Below are 25,473 nucleotides of genomic sequence, written 5' to 3' on the forward strand. Positions count from 1 at the left end.
ATGCTTCAAATTAAAATTGCATTGCTTTTATTTGGATATTTCTTAATAATTCAAAGTAGCTAAATTAAAGATTCAACTTGATTTGATTTAGACGTTTTTAGATATCAAGACTGCTCACAATTTTTAGCAATTCTTGTTTTATTTAAAGCTGCTTAGATTTTGATCTCTATATTTCTGTAAGTAAAAAGTACATAGATATGTATATTTATGCATTTCAAGAGTTACGCTATATAGATAAATACCGGCATTTACATATATCTTATACATATAAGAAAATTTTTCGACAGATTCAAATAATTAATTTGCTATTTATAATTTATAGCGCTAATTTGCATGAGAAGAATCATTATTTAAAATATATTTGTTTATGTAAATAATATTTATAAGACAAACTATTATCGTAAAGCGAGAAGCCATTCAAAATTATTTGATGGAATCGTCGGTGCTGGGCGTTAAGGTGACATTAGCATTGAAAAATCTTATCTGCGAAAATCTTCGTCTCGCACGTGCGCAATTCGCACGCCGAGAGTGCATTCCACGGGCGTGGTTTTTCTCGAGCCGAGCCAAAAAAAAAAGAAAAGAAGGGGAGAACGGGGGGAAAAAAGGAGAAAAGCGGCGGGTGAAACGCATCGACAAGGAAATACTCCAGTAGAATCAAGATAAACTCCGTTCCAGGGGAATGTCTGTATACGGTGATATGTATATAAATTGTATACGAACGGTCGATGCGTAGGTGTCCCCGTGTGGGTTGCACATGTGTGCGCTCGACCGTCTTATCTCGGATTTCGTTTCGGACTTTACAGCCCCACGTAGAGGTCCTCCGCAAGAAGGAAACAGTCCTTTTTCTGGTTGCGGAATCGGCCGCGGGAACCCCATGCATTTCTGATGAACGTTCAGACTCGTAGAGCCCCGCGACGGGTTTCTTATCCGTCGTGCCCTGGAATCGAGGCGATTGTGATCTCGATTTAATGAAAACCCGAGTATCCGAAAACAATCCGATCCCAATGCCACATAGCGGTGACTTTCCTCGCGAGGCTGCAATTTTCACGATTCGATCTTCATGCACTTATCTGTATTTTTCGTGCACGATGTCTGCGATATAGTTTTTAAGAGACAAGCATCTATTATTTATTTTTTACGCTTTTAAAAGTTTAGCTCGTCGAAACTCGCCGGTTTTTAATGTAAATATGGTTCTGTGGCTATCTAAACTATTAATATCGCAGTTCTTAATCTGTACTTGTGCCGTATGTATTTGTGTTAAACATTGCAATATTTCACTGAGAAAAATATTATAATATTAAAATTTACATGATGTAGGTTTTTCGTAATATTTGTATGAACAAAGATAGAATCAAGTTTAAATAGAGAAAGTATTTGCTTTGTCATTCGCATCGATAGTGTTTCTTTTGTCCGGAATCTTGTTATCTGTTGAACTCTTAATTACGCAGAGAAAATAGTTTTGATGAAAGAAACTTCCGCGGTGCGATAATTGATACGGCATCGAGGCATTGACCGTCGCTATAATGAGTCCGATGAGTGACACGGCCGCAAGCCAACCGCGTCGCGAAAAAGACAATTTTTTTTTTACGGCCTTTTACAAACGCGGCGGAACACAGTGGGGATAAGAAGCCTGCAGGAGATCAGCAACTTCCGCCGTATTATTTGCGGAAACTTTATAACCACGACGTGTAATTGGAACGGACTCTCGGTTGCGCCGCGAGAGCCTAAAGGAGAGTAACTTACGGAGCGGCACAAAAGCGTGCTTATACGCGCGTTATACACACGTATACACACATACGAACGTCGTCGGGGTGGTTTTCATGTGACGGAGGTGATTAAAGAGCGGGAGATCTCTTCATTACGGGTCGAGTGCCCGCGCGAATTTTAATTAATATCTACGGCAAGTCTCCAGTCACGTGTCGCGCGCGTTTCAGTACTCATGCTACGCATCAATCCATAAGAAATTCGACCCGGTAATAATCGCTTTGATTCACTAATTATGTAAATCTAGTTATGTAAGAATCTTATAAAATTTATAAGATGCTTTCTTCTCCATGGAACTTCTCCATGGAATTACAGAAAGATTTTACAGAAATTTATAAAAATTGATTTTTCCCGCATGATATATTGTATATAAAAATAATAAATGTCAAATGAAAGTTAATTTAGAAATATTTATTTAATTTTTGTCAACAATTAGCAACTAATGATATAAATTTGTAAATAACTGACTTCCACAACGAAAAATAATCTAACTTTTTAATATAAAGTAAAGAGGTCAGCATTTTCATTAAGTATAAATTTTAATTAAACGACGTGTTACATTATGCTCATTCTACTGTATCAAAGAGTCATATAATTAAAAAAATTTATATGTAATAACGTATTTGCTTTAAAATATAATGAAGATAGGAAATGATTTTTTTCTTTTAATATAATGCATTATAATTATATTAAAATAAAATTTGTAAGTTGAAGTTATATAGCAAATCGGTCAGTTCTTTTAGAAATATTAGTAGAAGTAGGGGGGGAATAACAGAAAAAGGAATCTTAAGGTATTCGCGATACCACGAGAAATTGCTGACTGGCCAACCTTGTTATTAGACATTGATTTATTATTTCCGGAAAAAGTATAATGGAATTATGTTACCAGAATTACAATATATAACTCTTATCTTACAACCTATGATCTTGCGGCTAAAAGTCTAGGCCGTTTTTCAGAATAAAGGAAGGAAGACTTGAAGGAATTTACATAAGAAAGAGTAACTCTTGACACTCGCGTGACTGAACTTTTACAAGACGTATGAAGCAATTTAAAGCGTTTTCGCTACAAGTCAAATTTCTAATACAAATCAAGATCTATGTGGTATCAGATTTAAAGATATTAGTTCTAGTTTATCATATATGTATGTGTGTATGTGAGTGTGTGTGTGTGTTAGCTTGTGTCGCGAAAAATTTGACAATAGCGTTTGAACGATTTGAGTCTTTTTCTACGAACACCTCAATGTTTTTATCGTCATTATTTAGTTGCTAAAATTTCCGTTTCACATATGTAAGAAGCGGTAATCTGGATAATATTGAAGAATTCACTTGAGTACCGGTAATGTCAAGTAAATCTCAAAGACCGCACTTATCTCGAGAGTGTCTCGCGGTGACTAGTATAAGAGAGCACCGTGAAGGTCTACCTTATACTCTACCGCAACAACGTGCACGACGCTTCGAGCAAAGGGTCTCGTGAAGAAGTGCCAGGAGCAACAGTTTATGTCAATTTTCCGCTTCATGTACTTCATGCCGCACTCTTCGCGAAAAAGCAAGCCGGCGCGGGCGCGACGCAGCGGCAGTAGAGAGCATACACGTTGTGGAAATATTACTGTTCTAAACGCGAAAGACGATACGTAATTTAGTACGGGGAAATGATCTTTGTACAAAATCTCATGTTGATATGCCATGCGTTACTTATATAATAGCAATTTCGCCCCTCTCATTTCCTTACGATCATCGTTACCAATGATATGATGGTTGATATTTGATATCGTTTCCTTACAGTTATTGTCAGAAAACGGAAATGGACGGATAAAACATCACGATGGTATTTTCATAATAGAAAATTATGATCATTTAGCTTTAGCATAAACATAATCATTGTCAGCGTCGCTGGTAATTAGATGTATTAAACAAAAGACGAATGTACGTTATTAATTAGAAAATCTTGGCGTTGTCTATAATCGTGTTGCGCCTCCGCAAAAGTCTCTACATACTACTTAAGAATTGTTGATTCAGGTACATAAAAATCACGCCTGAGCGACAGTCTGACACCAGAGACTTTTGATTTTAAAGATCTCTCGCCCGCACGGTCCATTTCGTGCAATGCAATTGCAGACGACGTATAGAAAGACTCAGTAGCGAGAGAGTTTGGAGAATGTAGTCTCTCTACAGTCGGGAACCACATACGCGTGTCACCGCACGGCCGCTAGAATCCGTAGATAGTAAAGCCGATGGCAGCAGACCAAAGAGAATTTTCTAGCAGTGTACACTTTGGTTACTCGACAAGTGAGAGTCACTTCGATTCACCCTTAAAAGTCATCACACGACCGTTGAGACTTTCCGCCCGAAGTATATCTTTTCTACAAAAAAGAATCTATAAAATGACTCACGAAAAAATGATATATTAATCGCACCGAGATAAATCCAGTTTGATAAGCTCTCTCCTTTTCTCTTTTACTGCTTCTTACATCCTTTTCTTTCATCCATTTTTTCTCCTTCCTTTTTACTTGGCACATGTACTTTCTTATTCTCAACCTTTTCTTTCATGTTTCTTTCTATTTAATACTGTAATACTTTGTTACATTTTATTTTTGCTGTATTATTTTTTATCTTAATAAATTTATATTTCCAGAATATAATATTTTTTTTTCTATCTCTTTTATACTTCTTTCTTATTTACAGTCCATGCTCGAATTGCAACGAGACATACTTTAGTAGTCAAATCGGATTTGAAGTTTCAAATAGTATTATTGCGGAAATAACTCTAAGTACGTAGACTTTACAGATTTATAACTTTCTCTTATTCTGCTTCTTCCCACGTGTTTTTATTAATTTTCTTAAAATCGATAATAATATCTGAGAATGACGCGTATTTTGAATAAAATAAAAATCGATCTATCTTGGCAGATACTTCTAGCGCTTGTTGGATGTTTAAAGTGCAACATTTATGTAAGAGATTATAGATAAGTAAACTTAAAACATTCCGACAAAATATATAACAAAATAAGCACATCCAAAAATGATAAATGGAAGTTGTTGTATATCTAATTTGAGACACTAGCACATAGACAGTAGCAAAGTGATATCGTGTATAAACTCGTTTTCGCGACATATCGGTTACGAATTTTTCTGTTCCACGCGTGGCGTTATTACGCAAATGCGAGCCTCACGCATGAAGTAACATCACGCAGGATGGAGAAATACAAGCGTCGAGACAGACGGGTGGGAACTCGATCTCCATATAAGCATCTCGAAATCCTCTCGTAGATTCGATCATCGCACACGCGAAGGACCTCCGCCACGTTTCTCCGAGACGATGGTCGGAGACTGGCGCTGGTGCGGGATACCGCGGGTACGTAGAGACTTGAAAAATTGCATTTTGTATTCAATAACTAAGCTGTCACGCCGACTGGTGAGCTTCTATAACTCAAAGCGCATCCACGCAGCCACGCGTACACCGCCCCTAGATCGATCGATCGCCTTTCCCGAAGTAAAGCAACGTCGGGGGATGTACGAATAGTATATATGCTCCCCCTGGCGCACTCGTGGAAACTCACTGACGTTGTGATTTCAAAAAATTCCGCCGTCGAACTTTGTATCGGATTTTGTCGATCGAGTTTGCACGTCTTCCGAAGCCCGACGATGTCTGACAGATCCCAAAACTGTCTCATATTTGTCAGGTAAATTTAGCCCAAGATTTTGTCGCATTGTGGCGTCGCACATGGATGTCCCGTTTCAACCGTATTAAAATTTAATTAAAATTTCATGTGGTACAACGGTCTATCTCTGCGCAAACAATATGCTGTAAAGCAGCACCGCGGGGATGAAATATGATTTGAGCATTTACATGTGTAATTTTGTTTTATTACTTGTGAGATAATTATAATTAAATGTATACAGAGTTTAGTTAATTATTGTATGTTAGTCTAGAAATTTTCTCGCAATTTTAGTACAATATACTACTTTAGAACTCAATTATTAGAAAATTATCTACTTTAATAGATGTTTTATATCTATTAACGTAAACTTTTACTATTTTTTTCAGTTACCACCATCCCTGATCCCGAATTTGTCGACGAAATCGGAAATATTACAGTACCAGCGGGACGAAATGTCAAACTGGCATGCAGTGTAAAAGATCTTGGATCATTTAAGGTACGTACATGAATGAATAACATATTATTACTTTGTTATACTACGATATCATTCATTTATGTGTATTTATTACTTTTACTTTAATTACTTTTAATTAAATTCGAGGGCTGTAATATTAATAGGAACAAAAAAAAATATTATTTACTCGTTGAACAACTAACAAGAGTTAATAAATCAATAATATCTACGCCCGTATACCTGTCTACATTAATATCGAAGATTAAAAATTTAATCAATTTTATTAAAACGAGCGGGCAGTACAGTTTTAGGATAAATATTAAACATCAATATTTTGTTCAGTCGACTTTTAATTAAAATTTTAAAGACCGGCGTCCTTTTACTTTCCGTTTTGTAATTTTCTAAATTCAATCTCCGCTGAAAAACCAAGTTAGCAGAAAATTATGAGTACGTGATATCGTTAGATCACGTGGTTCGATGATACTGAGATACTTTGATAAATGTCATTCATCAATAAAGGACCTCATTAAATTCGAAGCGCGGGATGCTAGAGAAAAATCGAGGGCGAAGAAGAATACATATCTTCGAGGATCTTGAATAATTTTCTCATCTGGCGCACTCATCTCACTCAGCTGCTATCGTACGCGGAATAAATTAATGGCACCATGGATGTATATATCGAATATTATATTTAATATATCTTTGTGCTTCAAGCAACGAATAGATCGAATTCGTAATCATTACCAATTATTAAACTGATAATAATTATCTGAATGGAACCAATTGTGAATGGAACGTTAAAAAAATTCAGACTTTTGGAAATCAAAATTTCAAGTAATTTATTTGTCTAAATCACTTGATATTATCATTTTTCCTTGCATTACAATTAATTAAAGTTGCGTCATCGTTAATGAATATGGTAATATTGGCCAAGAAATTTGATCGTTTAAATTACTTGATACAAGTATTACTCTTCGCATCGCGATTAATTAAAATTGCATCGTTAACAAACGCGATAATACTATTCTTAATATAGGAACGATAAGGGAAACATGGATATATTTTATCTTTTATCGTCATTGTCATGAAAGAATGAGTTTTTACTCAACCGCAAATCTCGCATTTTCCAAAAGGTTTTAGGGTCTAATCTGATCTAACTTGCTCCAAAAGATGTATAAGGGAACAAAAAAACATGCTGTTAAATAATTTGGCAATTTGGCTGAGTTATTACAATGTCGTTCGTATTCGCAAATGAACCAGAAACATACACTCGCAACGCTACAGTAGTCAGAACGAGCAACGGAAGTCGGAAGTTCGACGCGGCTACCTGAAATTTTACATCCGGAAAGGGAAGTAAGATTGAATTGGCACTTTCTGGATCCGCGCCAGCTCGTCTCACACTATATGTCGCACCACTCGAATAGTCGTCATCTCGTTTTCCCGAGTCTCAAATTGAAGAATTCGATCGTACCAGCGAGGCACTCTCTCGGTGTGTTTAAGATGCATCTAGGTTTCTTTTTATACTCACGCTATTTCAAAATTATTTGTTTTATCGTGATAAATTTAATATAATTATTATTAACGTAGAATATGTTTTAATTTTATTTCTTAGCTATATCATTCGTTAAAAATAAGAAATGTAACTTTGTTTTTTAAAACTAAAATTATTGTCGATTGTTTAAGTAAAAATTTATTTTCATATACTTCGCGCTAACTTCGATTGAGCCTTATAGCTCTGCATATTTTTCTATCATTTCGTGAATTAAATGTTAACTCACTTCTAATATAATATCCAAGGTACTAAAATTTGTTTCCGCGTCTCGATATTATAATAATAACACAGTAAACAAACTATCAACTCATTTCTTATATAATATCCAAGGTACTAAAATTTGTTTTAGCGTCTCGATATTAATAATGACAATCTATTAAAGTTTGTATCCTGAATAAGGAAAGAAAATTATCTTCAGCTTTTTAATATAACGTACGATTAATTGTATGTATGTATGTATGTGAAAGTGTATATATTTAGATTTTGTATTCCATAACTTATGTGAGGATTTCCGTATTGAAATATGTCCAAGATCGAACCGGACAATACTTTGTCGGGCGCTTACGTGGAGTGATTTTATATTGTAGTGGTCTGAGTACGTGCAACGGTTTACCTCTCACTACTACCACTCCTCCTTACGAGCCTTATACTGCCCCTTAGTGCCCTTTAGTGTCCCATGGAAAAGGCCATCGGGGATCGCAACCGCTAAACACGCACTTAAACCAACCCTCGTGCCTGCTCACCGAGATCAACGTTATGTTATCCTACGATCGTTCTGTCCACCGTTTACCATATTCAGGTTCACACGTATATCGAGTGGAAAGTAATTGTTGTGGAGTTACATCGATCAATTACTGTTGGTGGCTGTACGGCTTTTTCGTTTTGCAAATAGTGATTTCCCGATTTATTGCAACGGTATACGTCATAATTTTATGTGTAACAGAAGTCGTGAGAGTAATTGATGGTAGATGCTACAGCAAACATAAAAAAGGTAGTAACAATTAGCAATATATGTGGTGTATATTATAGAGAGAGAAAGAGAGAGAGGAATTTAATTTTACATTAATTTTGTAAATTTTTCGAGAAACAAAATAAAAGTCCTAATTTCAATCTAAATTGAAATGAGCGTATAAATTACAAAGATCTTTTTTTTTTATCTCCAGGACGGAACAAGGCAGGATATTTTATATCGCTTTGAACTTCGTTTGATATAATTTTGCATTCATTGCCAGGGAATCCGAATTATTTCGCAATCTCTCTGAAGTTGCGCTTGACGTCGTTAACGGGTACATTTACGCGCGAAAAAATTTTATCGTATTTAACGTATTTCTGCATTTTTCTGGTCTTCTGGATCGCTCGTCGAGGTGAGCTCCTGCGTATTATCGAAGAAAAATTCGCGATATTTAATCCTCATCGATGCTACAACGAGATTTTCATAGCTTCCTTTTACTTGCCGGCATCGTAAAGATCAATCGTTCATTCTCGCGAATCAAGACACACCGGCCGAGAAAAATAACCGCTTTAGTCAAGATATTAAATTCCAACTTTTTTTACTGCACATCGATATAATATAAAATATATGATACCTCGCTGAGAAATTTCTTTTGTTCCTTAAAGTATTCATTGTTGTATATTAGAAAAGTCCGTAACATTATATAACGTAATATAAAAATTTAATTTAATAGTTGCTTTTATTAATCTCAATGCTTCTAAATTACAGTTCAGATTCTTATCAATACATTTTTTCGAATTATTCTCTTTAAAAGTTTTATTTTTTTTAGAAAAACCTTTATTAATACTTGTATTACTTCAATATTAAATTTATGTATAGTTCATATAATTATGATCTTAGTTTCATAGAGCCATAACGAATTGATAATAAACATTAATGTAGCAATCGTCATGTCCAGTTATATATACCTCACAAAATTTTATTCACAATTTATACAAGTCACGGTCCGTATCTCGCCGTGTGTATCGATCGTCTGTTTCTGCGAAAACATAATTCTGATTTAACTCGCATTCCACATTTTCGTATCGCGCGCAATCGTGTAAAAAGCTTGTCATCATCTGTATGAATGAAACACAGGCCCGCGCGCATCTTAATAATATAATTGTACAGAATATCTGTTTTTCTCACACGTATCTCATCAGGATTCCAGCGACGGTTTATTTGGAATGCAGTCGCGCGTGTATTGGTCATGCGCGCATACGGCCGTCGGTTTTTTACGCTTCAATACAGGCAAATCGTGGGACCGCGTGCGCGCGTTGTTCGCGAGCGTCGCGAAAAAGGAAAAAGGAAGAGGACGCATGATTCGATGCGCAGCCAACGAAAATGTAAATTCACCCAGCACCGTAGTCGGTGGCATGCATCCGGCCGGAAGTAAAAATTCTCCTCGGCGTTATTGTTTTTTGGTCGCTTGCCTGACGTACAGCCGGCTCGTATCTCTTAAACGGAGAATTCCTCGATTTACCGATACCATTTCGTGATGCTGGTCGCGGATTCTGAGTCTCCTGGTGAAACGTAAGGATATTGGCTTTGCCGATCGGTATTTCTACGGAAATCGCACGAGGAAGAGATGCCTGATAAGAAAACACATTTCGATTCCTAGCCGGGATACAGGCCATTTTTTTCGTCCTCTGGGTCGTCGAAAATTCGCTATAGAAGGTCACGTATACATGTCGGACATACTTTTATGTATTATAATATATTTTAAAATATATTAACAGATCTAATCGTATATTATATTATTATATTGTCCGAATTATATTGTAAAATAAGAAAAATGGTAATATTATTGATAAAATTTGGAACAAGCTAGAGTATTTTTTATTGATTTTTCCCTGCTAAATAGATAGATATACATCACGAAGGTATTATTTCGACTTGGTTTGAATTGGAGCGAGTATTTATTTTATCAATATACACTCTTAATATTGTCGATTTGGTCCCCCAATTTATACAGCATTCGTACAACGAAAATTTCACCCTCACGTATTTCTTCTCTCGACTTCGTGTCGCTTCCTCTCGACAAGAGTCATCGTCATGTTACATAGACGAGTATATCTGTATTAAGTTCTCCTCAGATTATTCTCCAATTAATTAGCCCGAACGATTCTTCAATTGATCCTCGGCGTGCAACCCGCCACCATCGACGAGCTCCAAGAGGTTCGTTATCCTCGATTCGCTTTCACCCTTAGACAGGAATGGGTAATGAACTGGAAGGTGGTTCGTACCGGGTTGTATTATTAAGATGTTAGATTGTGTTATGCTTGACCGCGCTTTTGGGGATAACGAGGATAATGGAATTAAGCGTGTCGGAACCGTCGATGTACCGTCTATCTCCACCTCCCATCACCATCTACTTTGGGTTATTTTCCATCCGAAGCTCTTCTTCGAATGCGTTTCTAAACCGATATCATTCATTTATTTGATTATCACAACTGAATAAATATTCTCATAAATTGAAACTTCACTTGATTATTATTTGTCATTATATTTTTCATTCAGTTATTTTTTACTGGTAGACACACACCCACATACACACACACATATATACATGCTGTATTTATATTTTATATTTTCATTTCCTTGATATTGTTTTGTTCAAATAGAAATACTGACAGTCGGAAGAATCGCGCCGGCCGAAATGCGAGCTTTCGCTACCTTTAAAAGCCCCGGTGTCCCATACGGGAAGGGTTTTTTTTTTTTTGCAAAATAATCATCGATTTTTCCTCGCTTGGCTATCAGCTTCGCTGACCCCGCTTGCTGTGGGCTTTTTTTTCTCATCGTCGAAAATCTGACACCGACCGATCCCGCGCGTTTTTATCCCCACAAATCACACGGGAGCGGTGCGGCACGCGATTCGTCGATAAGCTCGAGCTGTCTGCTCGCAGAACATCTATCGTTATATCGATCGCGTCCGTTCACTCTCTTGCACAGTACTCGAGAGCTGTCGTCAGGACACACGGCAGGGTTTGTGGATATATGTGGATATACAGTGTGCGCGGAGTCTACTTCGGAGCGCCGACAGCAAAACCGCAAACACGCGGCTTGGCGCGACCAAACCTCAAACCAAAGCCAACACTATTGCCGCGGGGGTAAGTAGAGCTTATGTAGTTTCGATGAGCGACCACGCGAAGGAAATGTCGCAAGAAAAACGGTGGAAAAAAGATTGCTCGTGCCTTCATTCATCACTCGCGAAATCGGCCTGACCGCGAGTAGCGGAGAAATTAATGCCTTTTATTCACTCTAATTATTTTGGTAATTTTTTTTGTAAATGAGAATGTTTTATTCTGATAGATAAAAATAAATGTATAAGAGGAAGTGAATCGTCTATTGAGTTTGTCATAACCGAGACTCGTAAATTTTATTTGGCAGCATCAGTCTTTCTCTTTTTCTCTATAAAAATCTAATAATCAATTGTCTCAGAATGAAACTATTGATATAACTATTGATAAAAATATTGAAGTATTGACAATTTATTTGTTATAATTTTTTAAACGTGTCACACAAAGCTATATTAATAACGAGAAAAATTGAAAAATAAGAGACACAAATATACAATAAAGAAAATAAAAGGTAAAAGCAAAAATAGATCTAATAAAGATCTAATGTTTTTACGTTGATCAAAAACTTGGTTCTTTACGGATTAAATCTTTATCTTCAGAGATAAAGAACAAATTTTCACTGTAATTAGAAAATGTTCTCATTATTTGAGTTCGTAAAATACTACAATGGCTCGCGAATACATTGTTGATTTATTTGCGTATTTATATTTAGAGGAGAAAAATGTCTAAATGGCGGATAAAAAGTTAGTATTACTGTGTGGAAACTGCAAATGCAATTCAACCAGGATCAAAAACGCAAAGGAAATGTAGTTGTAGTTGGCGTAAAGAGAAAAATTAAGTATTTGCATCTGTGAGACGAAACCTCCGCTCTTCTGCAGCGTTTCTTCTCTCTTATTTCCGCTTTAACACGTAAATTGCTGGCTTCCGACGTGGTACAGGTACTAGTTTACGTATTCGTTCCGTCTGTGTTTTTCATTTTCCGCATGTAACGCTGTCTATTATTGCTCTCAACTGTTATTTAAAAGACGCATTTGTATTTTAAATAACAGTTTTGCAAAACGTAAAACTGCACGTGGCGTCTTCATTCGTTTTCCACTTCGCATTTATATATCTATTGTGTATTTAAATCCTATCGTCGTAATTACGTATATGGAGTAAGAAAAAGTAGTTGCAAAATTTGGAAGGTCATAGTTGACGAGGTTGTATTCGTTGAATTGAATAAAGGATGTTTAGATAGTATAATTTGTCTCAATTGGTACAAATGGAAATATAAGCTATAACTGTTATGAAAGGCTTCAATTGATTATTATTAAGAGAGTACCATGCTTACATAATACATAAATAAGATGATTAACCTAGTGGTTATCTCTGTGCCAATTCGTTGTCTCTTTATATTGAGATCTTCCAATAAGATACTTATTTGTACGCGGCATAAATTGCAGTGATAATTCTCTAACATGTTTCAATTTTAAAATGGTTTCCAAGGTCTCACGATTTAAGTGCGTAGAACTGAAAACCTAAATAATTCGCTTTAGTGATCCTTTAATATTTAAAAAAAACTCTCCAATTACGCACGAAACGAAGGAAGAAAAAATTCAGTTTTATTACATAATATCTATCTCAATAAATATCCATCTAAATTTCATAAGATATAAATTTTAAATATCTACATATAATTTGTTTAAAACCGTAAAATTTCTCTCATTAAAATTAAAAAAAAAAAATAAGAAAAAATATATCGTATTCTGTAGTTTTCAATCTATTCTTAATACAATTTTTTTAATAAAAAAATACGTGTAAAGTTAATTTTTTGTATCTTTATCTTTACAGCTTATTCCTACCGGTTCCTTTCCAACAGCATAAATATTTCACTAGCGGCCTCGTTTTTTTTTAATTAATCCTTCCGTTCATGTAAAAGCGGAAACTAATAAGATATTTACAGTGCCGGAGTGCTCCTTTCTAATTCATCTCCAACGGAGCTATTAATAATGCGAAATCGACACGTACCGAAGATGTACGAATTACGGGAAATTAATATTATTTCTAGAAAAAAGAATTTCTCTGCGTTATCCCGCATAATGCAATGAGGCCTCATCCGGGCTCTTTTGGAAGGTAGCTGGGCATAATAAAAAGAACGTTCTGACCGACGGACGTGACGGTAGCATACACACACATACACACATATACATACATACATGCGGTACCAAAGTGCCGAAGAGTGTTTCGCCGTGCTCGAACTAATCGATGCGTTAATCTCCTGACCTTTTATCCCCACGTTTCGACTCTCTCGTCGCCGTTCCGGCCCGCCCCGATCATTCGAACCCTGTCGTACTATCCTTTCCCGATCCGCCCTGGCCATTCTGCCTGTTCGATAGAATATTTCCTATCCGCCAAGAGCCGAAAAATGACGTTGAGATATTTCGAAAGATTTTTCAATCTAACGCCACGCCTCTTTCCATCCGTACGGTTCGCAATACGTAATACCCTGATAATCCTATCCCGAAGCGTTTTGTATTTCATCCAATATGCATCACGTCAAAGGGTGTTTGTCGATGCTACTAGCAACTCGACGCTACTTTGCAATAATGAAGCGACTATTACTGCCATCGATAATAACATACAAGTAATATAATAAAAATTAGTAATATAAATATATAAACTTCATAAAAATTAAGATCTTAAATTAATCTCATAAAATTAAGACTTAATCTTAATCTGTAGTGTTCTATTCGCGATTTAAACTAATCTTTTCCTTGAACGTATTAAACTCATAAAAGAGCAGATTCGTTCGATATCGTAGTGTAATATGATTTTTTTTTTAGACTATTATAAGAGACTGTTACATAATAGAAAGAATACACTGCGAAAGAAAATTTTTATGAGGAACGATAATTTCAATTTCGTGCGATGAAGTAATGAAACGCTGACGACGACGTATACGAAGTATCTCTACATATATGTATAGTAATTTCGAAGCGAATGTATATACACCATTTTTACGGCCTCTTTATTCCATGTATTCAGAGAAGCGTGGTTGTCAAAATCGCGCGTACGCAGCTGTAAAAGTGTCGATGTAATCGTTGTCGTCGTAACAATAATAGTCATTGCGAACTGACGATTAGCTTACATGGACAGGATAAAATTTACATCCACACAGGGATTTAAATGTCGTTCAGCCGCGAATGTATCGCGACAAATTTTCCTCCAGATGCGTCACGAATTTTACGAGATTCGACGTCCGTGAAATGTTATGTGCTTCTCTCGAAAGTAATGGCAATAGATACGAGAAAAGAGAGAGAAAAAGATGATACAGCACAACTGCCAAAAAATTATTAAAATGGGTCATGGATTTAATTGAACTTTGTCAACATGCGTGTAAACTAATATAAAATAAACATTAATCATCGTATCTATATAGTAGTAGATACAGTTCTTCACCATTAACTCGTTAGGCGTAAATATTCGAAGAAGGAAAGACGGCTTTAGACTTAGATGAATAAGAAAGTGATGCGAGACGACAGTTAAAGGAAAGGATAAGATAATGCATGCCACAGTAATGATCTAACGGGGCTCTCATTTACGTAAAAAAATTGGTGTGTCGCTCGACGGCGAAAAATCTTCGCTCCGCCATCGGTCATGGAATTTCGTCACCCTTCTCCGGCGTAGCCGTTTCCGTGAATTTCTCACCGGCACCGGCGTGATTCTCCGGGTGCGTGTTCCGGAAGAGATGGCACTCATTTTCCCGACCGTTGATTCCGGATGGTCTCACGAAACCTCCTTTCCTACCCCCACCGTTCCCCGTTCGCCTCCCTCGGTCGCTCTAAGGACACAAATAGACAAGGACACGGTGCGGCTGCATCACCCCCTCGATCAGCTGAAATTGCTACCGACGTAGTCGTGAAATTTTAGTGCCGCGAATCTCCGAATTGTTCTCCGCTCCCGCTACTCCTCTCACCTTCGCCCGTCCGCGCCCTTCTGTCCCCCTGTCCGCGACGTCTTTATGTCGTCGGCATCCTGCCCGAAAAATATCTCTGTAACATTGCGTGCAATCTGGCGGTCGATTCGTCCTCCGTTGATCCTTCGCCTGCATAATACAAGTCTTCATTTGCATGCATTCAATTGCGTTGCGATCGTGAAAAAAATAAAATATATAGCATAGTCGTTTTTAGAAATAAAAGGAATTAAAATGCGCATTTTTTTTACGTGTTTCTTTACCGAAATTGAAAAACTAAACTGGTTCTTTTTGTATTTGCGTATGACTTTGGTTTAATATTTGAAATTGTGAAATCATAAATCGTTAACTTAAATTATGAAATTATGATCTCGTTACAACTCCGTCCGACGATTACCGATAATCATTAGGAATTTAACAGTACGATTGTCATATCTATAACGGCGCAATATAATTTAAATTTCAAATCAAGTGTAATTTTCAATATTGACATTACTTGAAATATTGTAAAAATGGAAGCCACATTAAAAGACCGCACACAGTAAGTGATAGATTAAAACCGCAGTATCGATGTTCATCCTTTTTTATTCAAATTTTAATCGTGATATTTTTTCTCTACAGCAAACTAATATTTTTTTTGTTGAATTATTAATAAGATTAAACGCTTTTTATTACGCCACTTATATTAAACGATAAATCAACAATTTTCTACTGAAAATAATACTAATAATAACAACAATAAAATACTAAGAGAAATAATCACTACTATAATTATTCTTTACAAAATCTTCATTAAATGTGATATAGTTGCGATTTACATTACAATGTTTTTGTGACATCTTGCAGGAAAATTATCAGAAATGCGAGTAAGAGGTTTGCGCTCTTTCTTACGACGAAATAATTTTCTCTAAGCTTCTTTCGAGTCTGTTTGCGTTCATCTGCGCCAGGGACTCTCGGCCCTCTTTCACGGTACAGTGATACCTACCTACCTACCTACCTATTTGTTTTGTGCAAAAGCAATAGAGTTTGCATGTTCTATCGATCTTCGCTCGTGAGGACTTGTGATAATTGAATTGTGAATCCAATCAAGCAGTCGAGATTACGAAAGAGATCGTGATACAGGTCATAGGTGTGTGAAGAAAATTACACCTGCTCCAACTCTGCACGAGCAACAGAGATATATTATCTATTTTTTCGCGATAACATTATTCAGCAGATAATTATATTGCATTCATTTAGATGATTAGCACGAATAACAGATGTTTATTCATATCTATTATGTTTTATAAATATTACGACGTATGGTTAGGAATAAATTTATTTGTATATGTGTAATATACAAATAATTAATAGTGATTGTTTAAAAATAAATGATTTTTTTCATACTTGATATAGTTAAGGAAATAGGAAATTCCTTTTCTATATACTTAAGAGTACTTTTTTAAGAGATAATTTTAAGATAATATATATTGGAATAATACTTCATTTGTTTGATAAAGAGCGCGAAAAGAATATCTTAAAACATCAGAAAAGAATGTTATCGCTATCCTAAGAATTTTAGAGAAAATAGCTCGCAACTCTTGTGGTTTAACCTGTATTTATTACTTCTATATACAAAGTGTTATATTATTTATTCTCACGAAACAAAGAAACAGGAAATTTTTATGTGACACATAGCTTCATTCTATCACATCTGTGAACAGTCATAATCTAACTAGATATAGTTAGGTAACAATAATTTGAGATTATAATTATTTAATGTTTCCACAGCAATATTTTAATTAAAATATATGTGTCAATCACACAACTGTTCATAAAAAATGAACGAACTCTTTTTAGTAAATATTACTGTTCAAAGGATAGTTTTATCTCGTAAATCTGAAAATTTGAATAAAAATCTATGCGCCACTTTTATATTTATGTATCTAACAGCATATTTCAAGGATCAATTAGTTTTGGATTGTGTTCTCCTATAAGTAGCAATCTTATTTGACAGCGGGGTCGACGACACGTTTTACGACTTGAATACCGGCTACAATGGTCCCGTTGTGGAATCGATCGCCTCGTTGTTCGTACAGGCAAGGAAAGAGGGAGGGGTGAGAGGGGCAAGCCAGGAGCGTTGAAGGCAAATCAGGGGCTTCGTAGATGATCACTATAGATGGGATGAAATATTAAGCACAGCACGGGAGGCACAGCGCCGAGAAGAGCAGAGCAGCGGCTGCGTGGCCGAGGCTGTAGAAGTTTTATTAAAAATCTGCGTTGAAGGATGATGGATATCTCCGAAGGAGTGGTGAGAGGCCTCGGCCTCGGCCTTATGTTCGGATGGCCGGTAAGAAAGTCGGAAGAAAAAGCAGATGAAGTAGACGACGAAAGCCGTTAAGGACAGAAACAGATGAAACTGTACGGATCGCACGGTTGATGAAGCAGAAGATAAGGAGAGATGAAAGAGTGAAAATAAGAGGGACGAGCGTGAGTTCTCTTCCAAGGCGGTGAGAAAGGAAATTGATTTTTATCCAGTTCGAAAAATTGTAAAAAAGACAGCGAAATGACGAAGAGCTGGTTTCTTCGATTCCTTAAGAGTTCGACGTTTTTGTCTTTATATCAAACATGGTGCGCATAATTTGCCAATCTTGTTTAGAAATGCATCATTATCAAAGTTGCGAGGATAACAAAGAATGATTTACAGGGAAATAAGTACATACAACGAGATTATTGCTAGAAGTTAAGTTGCACAAAGATTTCTTGAATTTGAAGCACAAAAGAACGAAAGCAGAAAATACATCAAATATTTAATAGAATATAAAGCGAAATGCATAGATTGGACAAAAATGTTATTGTTAAACAGTAGTAGAGAAGTGCAAAGAGGTACAAAGGCAAACATGGATTTTGATGAAGGATATATGGAATTTTTTTCAATCGATTGCTTTAAATTTATATGTTAAAGCTGAATATTTTCCAAACAAGTAATGATAAAAGAAAAAATGATACGATCAAGATATCAGCTACTATCTTTGCAAAGTATTTACTTTGAAATTTGCTCTGTATAGTAAGTATTATAATGATTTACAAGAGAAAGGATTAAAGATGAAGGCAAAAAAGAAGATTATGCGCTTGATGATAAGCACGCGCTGAAAGAAACACAACCAAAAGGGCTTTAGGATGAAGAAAGAGAAGAAGAAGAAGAAGAGAAAGGAGAGAAAGAGGAGGAGAAGAAGAAGAAAGAAGCCATTGGAGATACGAAGCGACGTGGCCAAAACTACAGCGAGATGAAAGAAGATCGGAAAAAGAGATCCCTTCAATATAATAAAAGAGATATTACAGGATTGTGGCTTATTTGGTCTAGAAAATTTAAGAGACTGAAAGCATTTTAAGATTGGATGAAAGACAAGCATCCTGACAGCCATAGATCTCGTCACGTCCAAAGCAAGATGGGAGAGATGATAACAGCGAGACTGTGCAGATTTATGATAAACGAGATTTAACATAAAAATGTGATATTGTTGGGAAATATATTTGCAAGAAACATTTTAATATTTGTTTTACAAGATAATATTTGAGAATATATTTTTAAGAATAGAGAAAGGTATTTTCTAGAGGGCCATATACGTTGTGTGTGTGTATTTTATTTTAAGAAATACATTCTCAAAACACTTTTTTTTCTCACAATAATTTTACTAATGAAAATTAATTTTAAAACATTCTTTATAGATATATTTTCCAATATCACATTTTATATCAGATTAAAAGGCGAAAAAATATATGATAACGATAGTGCGGAAAGGAAGAAAGCGAAAAATCGCTCGCTTATATAGGTGCTTAAAGGAGAGAAAGAAAAGAAAAAGAAGAAGTGAGAATGAGAAAAGAGAATCGGCAGTTGTGGAATCATTGCGCCGAAGAGGGTTGGTTTGTAGTACAGGCGGCTCAAGGGGAACAGCGAGAGGGTAGTGAATTAAAGCGGTTCGTCGTCCCTAACGAAGTCAACACGCCAAGCGGACGGATGAGGCCGTCTTGTCGAGCGGAGACTGTCGTAACAAGCGTAATCTTATATAAGACAGGAAGGGGCGGGAGGGAGACGCGAGGGTCAATTGTAGGAAGTGGGATGAGATCGAAAGTGGAGAAGGAGAATGAGGAGATTGGAAGAAGAAGAAGAAGAAGAAGAAGAAGAAACGGAGGGAAGTATCGGGAGATGGCGAAGCCTGTAAGAAACCTCAGACCACAAAGTCGAGTTATGCCTCTTTCCTGCTTCAGAATCGACTTTTCGTTTCTACTCACCTGTACTTCGATCTCTCTCTCTCTCTCTCTTTCTTTTCTTATTCTCTCTCTCCACGGCCTCCTTTCTCTCTCTTAGGTCGCCATTAAAATGATAAAATAATGTTTGCGATGGTAAGTGCCACTAAAGCCTGCCGCTTAACCACCCCCACCGGAGGCTGAACCCTCGTAAAGAAGGCGACCCTCGACTTTGTACCACCTTGTCGAACCACTTCGCTCACGCTCGTTCGCCTCGGTGCTAATTTACGAACGCCGTACTCGACACGGCGACGAGTAATCGATTTACGGGCCCCAAGAAGGAAAGTAGCAGGGTCATAAGGTGGATAGATCGAGGTAAAGGCAGAGGGGCGGCGGCGATGGTGGCGGTAAACTCCTCCGATCGAAGAATTTGCGGCGAGCAGCTTCCGTGTACCAAAATGGATAAAGTATTGACGCGAATAATATCGTAATTATTCGCTCGCTCGTTTGACGCATCTTTAGGGTACCGGCATTGTTATTAACAGTCATTGACAATACTGGAAATATTTCCAGACACGATACCGCGATGTTACGTCGCATGGGAGAGAGAGTTAAATTACGGGGCGTTTACATTATTGGACGTTAAATGAGCCGGATAATTGTATTGTATTGTTTACCTCAATATGCGGATGGGAGCGAGAATGCATTACGGAGAAAGTTGCATGAAAATACCAGCTTTCCTAGATAAGCTCTGTTTTTCGGCGCAGTTTCTCTTGTAAATCCGGCATTTATACTTCTATCTCCCGTAGGAATTCTTAAATCTTCTTAAATGTTTGTATATATTTGTACGATTTTATTTTATTTTATAATCTTTCACAAGCAAAGAGCATATATCAAATAGAATTATGGATTGTCACGTTGGCGCGATATTCATTCAATTCAATATCGCGTATTCAGAAAGGTATCGAGAATATGCGCATATTTTCCCACACACTTGGACTTATTAATAAACATTACGCGAAAATCGGTATATCGCGAGTAATTCCGTGCGCGATTTTTATCGCTGTATAAACAAAAAATATAAACTCCAGCAAATCCGTATCATACGAAATCGGATAATAACACGATGTATCCGCGCTAAGTTTGCCATAACTACGCTATAATACGATGTGTGATTTTATCAGTTACGGTTCAGCAATTTAATAACAATCACAGTTTTTCATATAATATTATATCCGTTGATGGAACGTTAGCCTATCAAAATACGGTACAGAAATGAAAGATTAACTCGTAATCGATGCAATCATGCACCTTTCGAGCCCGTTAACCAAAAACATGTCACGTCGGTTCGCTTCTCGATCATACTACTTGACAAGACGACAGCGTTAAACGATTAAGCTCAGAGCACCGAGTGGGCTCAGATTCTGCGAAAATCCTTGATATTCCAACCCTCCGTGCCAAACCGCGCCAAATCCCTTCATCCCTTTTCTCTCCGCCTTATATAGTCGAAGACGGCTCCGCTCGGTAAGATATAGAACGAAAGGAGGCTTTGACGCCCCGATTAGCGCGGACACATCGGAACACTTTTCAGCACTTTAGCGCGGAATGACGCACAGATTTCATTCTATCTGTTTTCGTCCCTTTCGGTTTTTTCCTTACTGTTTTTCACACATCTTGCCCTTGGCCTGTTCCTTCACTCTTCTTGATTATCTTCTTAATTTACTTGTTTAAATGTTTACTTTAATTTACTTTATGTTTACTGTATTACCTAATTTTAATTTATATCATATATTCAGTTTTTTTTCCTTTCCTTTCTGCCCTATCTTTCTCTCCTCCCTCTTCCCTCTTTCTCTCTCCCTCTCTCTCTCTCTCTCGCTCACTTTTTTAGTCTAGCGTTTTAATTTTTTTTCTCCCTTGTATTTCTTTGTTCGCTTTTCTTTCGCGAGATTCTTTCTTATATAAACTCTTCCACATTCCTCACTCAAGAGTTGTTTTTCGTTCCTCCTGATTTCGTTTTCCTTTCTTACCCTTATACGCTTCCGTTTAGCTTTAATTTGTTTTCTTTTCCTTTTTTAAAAATTATGTTTTAATGTGCTGTTCTCCCTTTACATCGATTTTTTTATTTTTATAATATTGCATGTTCAGCTCTATCTTTCTCTTTTTTACCTCTGCTCTCTCCCTTTCTCTCTCCATCTTCGCTTTTCATTTTGTTTTCTGCGCTGACTTTTTTCAAAATTATTATTCTCGTTCCTTTCTTTCCCGTATTTCTTGTACTGATTCTGCTACATCGCTAAACTCACTTCGCTCAGCTTGCTTGGCGGAAGTGTCTATTTTGAAAGGATAGTAATTACCCTGGCTACGATTGCGAGCCCTCCACTGTCTCTTCTGGAGCGACGGAGGGAAGGGAGGGGGGCAGTGTGCAACCCCTAAGAGCAACGCAAAAGGGATAGCTAGACGGCGGTAGTGGAAACGTTTGCGCGTAGCAAGGACAGAAAGTGATAAAGAGAGGCGGGGGTGGATACGGGGCTCATTAAACTGGGAATGCTGATTGCGTTAGCCTTGGGCCAAGTCATTTCATCCCCTTCGGTCGCTAACGATCGTGCATTTCTGCTGGTCTCGTACACGTGCGTATGTGCCGTGCGCGCTCGTTCACATGCGAGCGAAAGTTCGCAATCACGAAAAACGCGGCGCGATCTCCCACGTATCTAGACCCTACTCTTAATTAAGGACAAAGTATTCAATTAAGAACTTTTCTCGAAGCATCGTCGAATCTCGTTGTGTCCGCAATCGTAATTACGCGCGAGATGTGGAACCGATTATTTTAACCATCACGCATCTTCCTGCCGTGACACCTGCATCTTCATAAGTTTTTAATATCCTAAGAAAGAGAGAGAGAGAGAGAGAGAGAGAGAGGAAGGGGAGGAGTAGTGGTGTATAGAATATTATACCTCTTTTCTAAAAAGATTCAAATATCATTTTGTATAATATGTATAATGTATATCATTACTATTATTAGTCTCAATACATAGTATACGATTCATGCACTTAAATCCATTTAAAGAAGAGAATGACTTTTTAACTATTTTTCTGATTTTAGAATTATATTTTGATCATAATCATATAATTAAATATAGAACACATCTATTTTTTTTTTAGTTTTATTTTCCGTTAATTTGTATTAATGACGAACAAAAGGGGACGTCAATATCTACGTTTTTGCTTTTAGAAAAATAGCTAAAGACTATTTTTGATGAATTATTTTTAAATTTTTTTAGTCAATGCTGACTCTATCGTTTTAAAACTAATTTTAAGTTTAAAATTACGAAAAAAAGAGAAATATTCAATTGGAAATATAAAATTAAGAAATAAATAACAATAAATAATTGTTAACTTTACTTAATATTTGAATTAAATGTGCATTAAATAAAGCAACGATTTTATTCATAGCTATTCTGATTAATAATCACATTCAATATCCCCCGTAAATCGATAACGACATAAAAAGCTTTTCGACGTATTTAAAAGGTTTGAGTGTCGATTTAGACGTATTAAATGACTAACTCGTGATTGGTAAACCAGTTGATTATTAGAATGAAAAGGAACGAAATCCGAAATATATATACAATTGACCCCTCCCTTCCGCGTTCACGAGCTCCGTCCAAGTGCGATCTGTCGTTTTGCCGGTCATTAAAAAGCTTTCAACCGGCGAACCGTGCCTCATTCCACATGTCGGCGCGCACCCATGTCCATGGAAAAATGTTTCGCCGCCGACCGCGGGAGTTTCCGGTGCGGCACAGTACGGCACGGCGCGGCGCGGCGTGGCGATGAAAAAAAAGATGGGGAGAGGTCAGAGAGGGTGAAAAGGACGCGAAGAATGGCGCGCGCGCTGCAGCGTCCCGCCGATCGAAAACCACGCGCTGCGTGGCGTGTTTTTTTTACATGCGATCGGCATTCGCGCGGCGCGCTCATTGTCGCTTCCTGCATTCCAAAGATTTCCTGCTCGGGTTTTTTTTTTTTTCTATACAGACTGGTTAAAAGGCAGATCGATATTTTTGCGCGTCAGGCTAACTCGTGGGCGTAATCCAAAGCTCGTTTATTCGACGGGAAATTCTACCAATGCTTACTAATTGGATCGTTAAACCTCCGGCACACGTGCGCTTCGTAAAGTTAAGGCGTTCTTTAAGAGATGATTGCGTCCATTTTTAAAAGTTAGAAAAATTAGAGATATATATTATTCCATAAAAAGTTTAAATTACGTCATGATTTATCAACGTATCTATTTTCCTGGTTTCGATAGAAGCATATATGCATTTATTAATAGTTACCACATAGTAGCTGTACGTTTTGCGGCGATATATATAATATGTGTTTTCGATATCCTCGATAGAAGTGCGCAAGAAATTTGGATACGATATGTCAGTTTCTGTAACGTCACAATTTTATATAACAAAGTTTCGTCCTAATATGAATAAGACGGGCAAAAAGATTCCAGTATATATATCTATATACGTATTTCTCACGTCCTGCGGGAGCATCATGAATACGTATGATGCCGCGAGTGGTAAGAAAATAATGGGATTCAAAGGCGCAAATATGTCATGTTAAAATGCGTGGCAAGGTGTCCGCAGGTGGCGACGTCATGCATGCAGGATCCGTTTTATGTATGTGCGAATCGAGTCTGACTGTCCGAAAGTACAATCATATGCGCTGAAAATAGAACGTCCGCGCGAAAATGGCCCACAATCATTGATTCGATCGGGTGGATTATTGTCGGGCTGCAGCAAATGGCGTGATAACGATTCCCCGTCGAACCAATAAAAAAAAATGATGCCTCGATGCTTTTATTTTTCGAGAAATCTCTCTCTCTCTCTCTCTCTCTCTCTCTCCTCCTCGGCCTTTCTCTCTCTTTCACATCCTCTCCTCCCCAGTCCATTTCATGCAGTTCGCTCACAAACTGCACCACATACGTCAATGTGTGTGCGCGCCACGGTGTCATGTAGCTGCCATTGCGCTAGTATTTTTTTTATTTCTGCTTCTTTTTTAACGTAAAATCCGCAAAGCGGCGTATTTGCCTGTAAAATTACTTTACCTGCTGGGCACGGCTGGAAAAAAAATCGGCTTTCGACGACCTCCGCGTTGTTCGAGGAAATCGAGAGAAATTCACACTGCGCGTCCAAATAAAATATCGCTTCTTTATCTTCTAACACTGTTCCACTACTGAGTTATATCTGGCGAGTACACCCCGGCGCCTCGAAGAAGTTCGCCAACGATAAGGCAGTGGAAATGTGGGATTAGGTAAGAGAACGCGTCGATAAACTTCGGTTCGACTCGTTACTCGACAGTGCCGCCGGGCAGTAGTTTATACTGAGACATTATGCCAATAAATTTAGAATAATACTATTATCTCTCGATCGTTAAATATATTTTTTAAGACTGGAAACACATTCACCCGATTACCTTTGATAATGCAAGAAATTAATACAATCACGCTGTTTATAATACTAAGATTTATCGCTTTATATTATATATTTTAATAAATTCAAACCAATGAATATCCTTTCGTTATGCTTCTCGCGTGACGTTTATCAAATTTCTTCAGTCTCGTGGATAAAATACGAATCGTCATGTATATTCGGAAAAGCAGTGAGAATATAAAAAAGGGGAAAAAAACCTATGGCGGTGTGACAGAATTGGACATAAAAAGACAACGAATACGGACGGCAGTGAAATCAATCAGAGTTCCTGATTGTTACTCCGTGGTGTTGATACGCCACGTGTCGTGGGCGCAGTGATT

At 37.2% G+C, this 25,473-nt stretch overlaps 1 protein-coding gene across 1 annotated transcript in view; it reads left to right on the forward strand.

Moving 5' to 3' along the window:
• The window catches only part of LOC112457356 (lachesin-like), a 163,390-nt gene that overhangs the window by 45,818 nt on the left and 92,099 nt on the right, over window positions 1-25,473 (forward strand). The window contains exon 2 of the mRNA XM_025020358.1: window positions 5,810-5,919. Coding sequence (XP_024876126.1) covers window positions 5,810-5,919 — 110 coding nt within the window. The remainder of the gene's footprint in view (window positions 1-5,809; window positions 5,920-25,473) is intronic.

The sequence above is a fragment of the Temnothorax curvispinosus genome, unplaced genomic scaffold, assembly GCF_003070985.1.
Source record: "Temnothorax curvispinosus isolate PA1 unplaced genomic scaffold, ASM307098v1 QBEX01000740.1, whole genome shotgun sequence".
Classification (NCBI taxonomy): Eukaryota; Metazoa; Arthropoda; class Insecta; order Hymenoptera; family Formicidae; genus Temnothorax; species Temnothorax curvispinosus.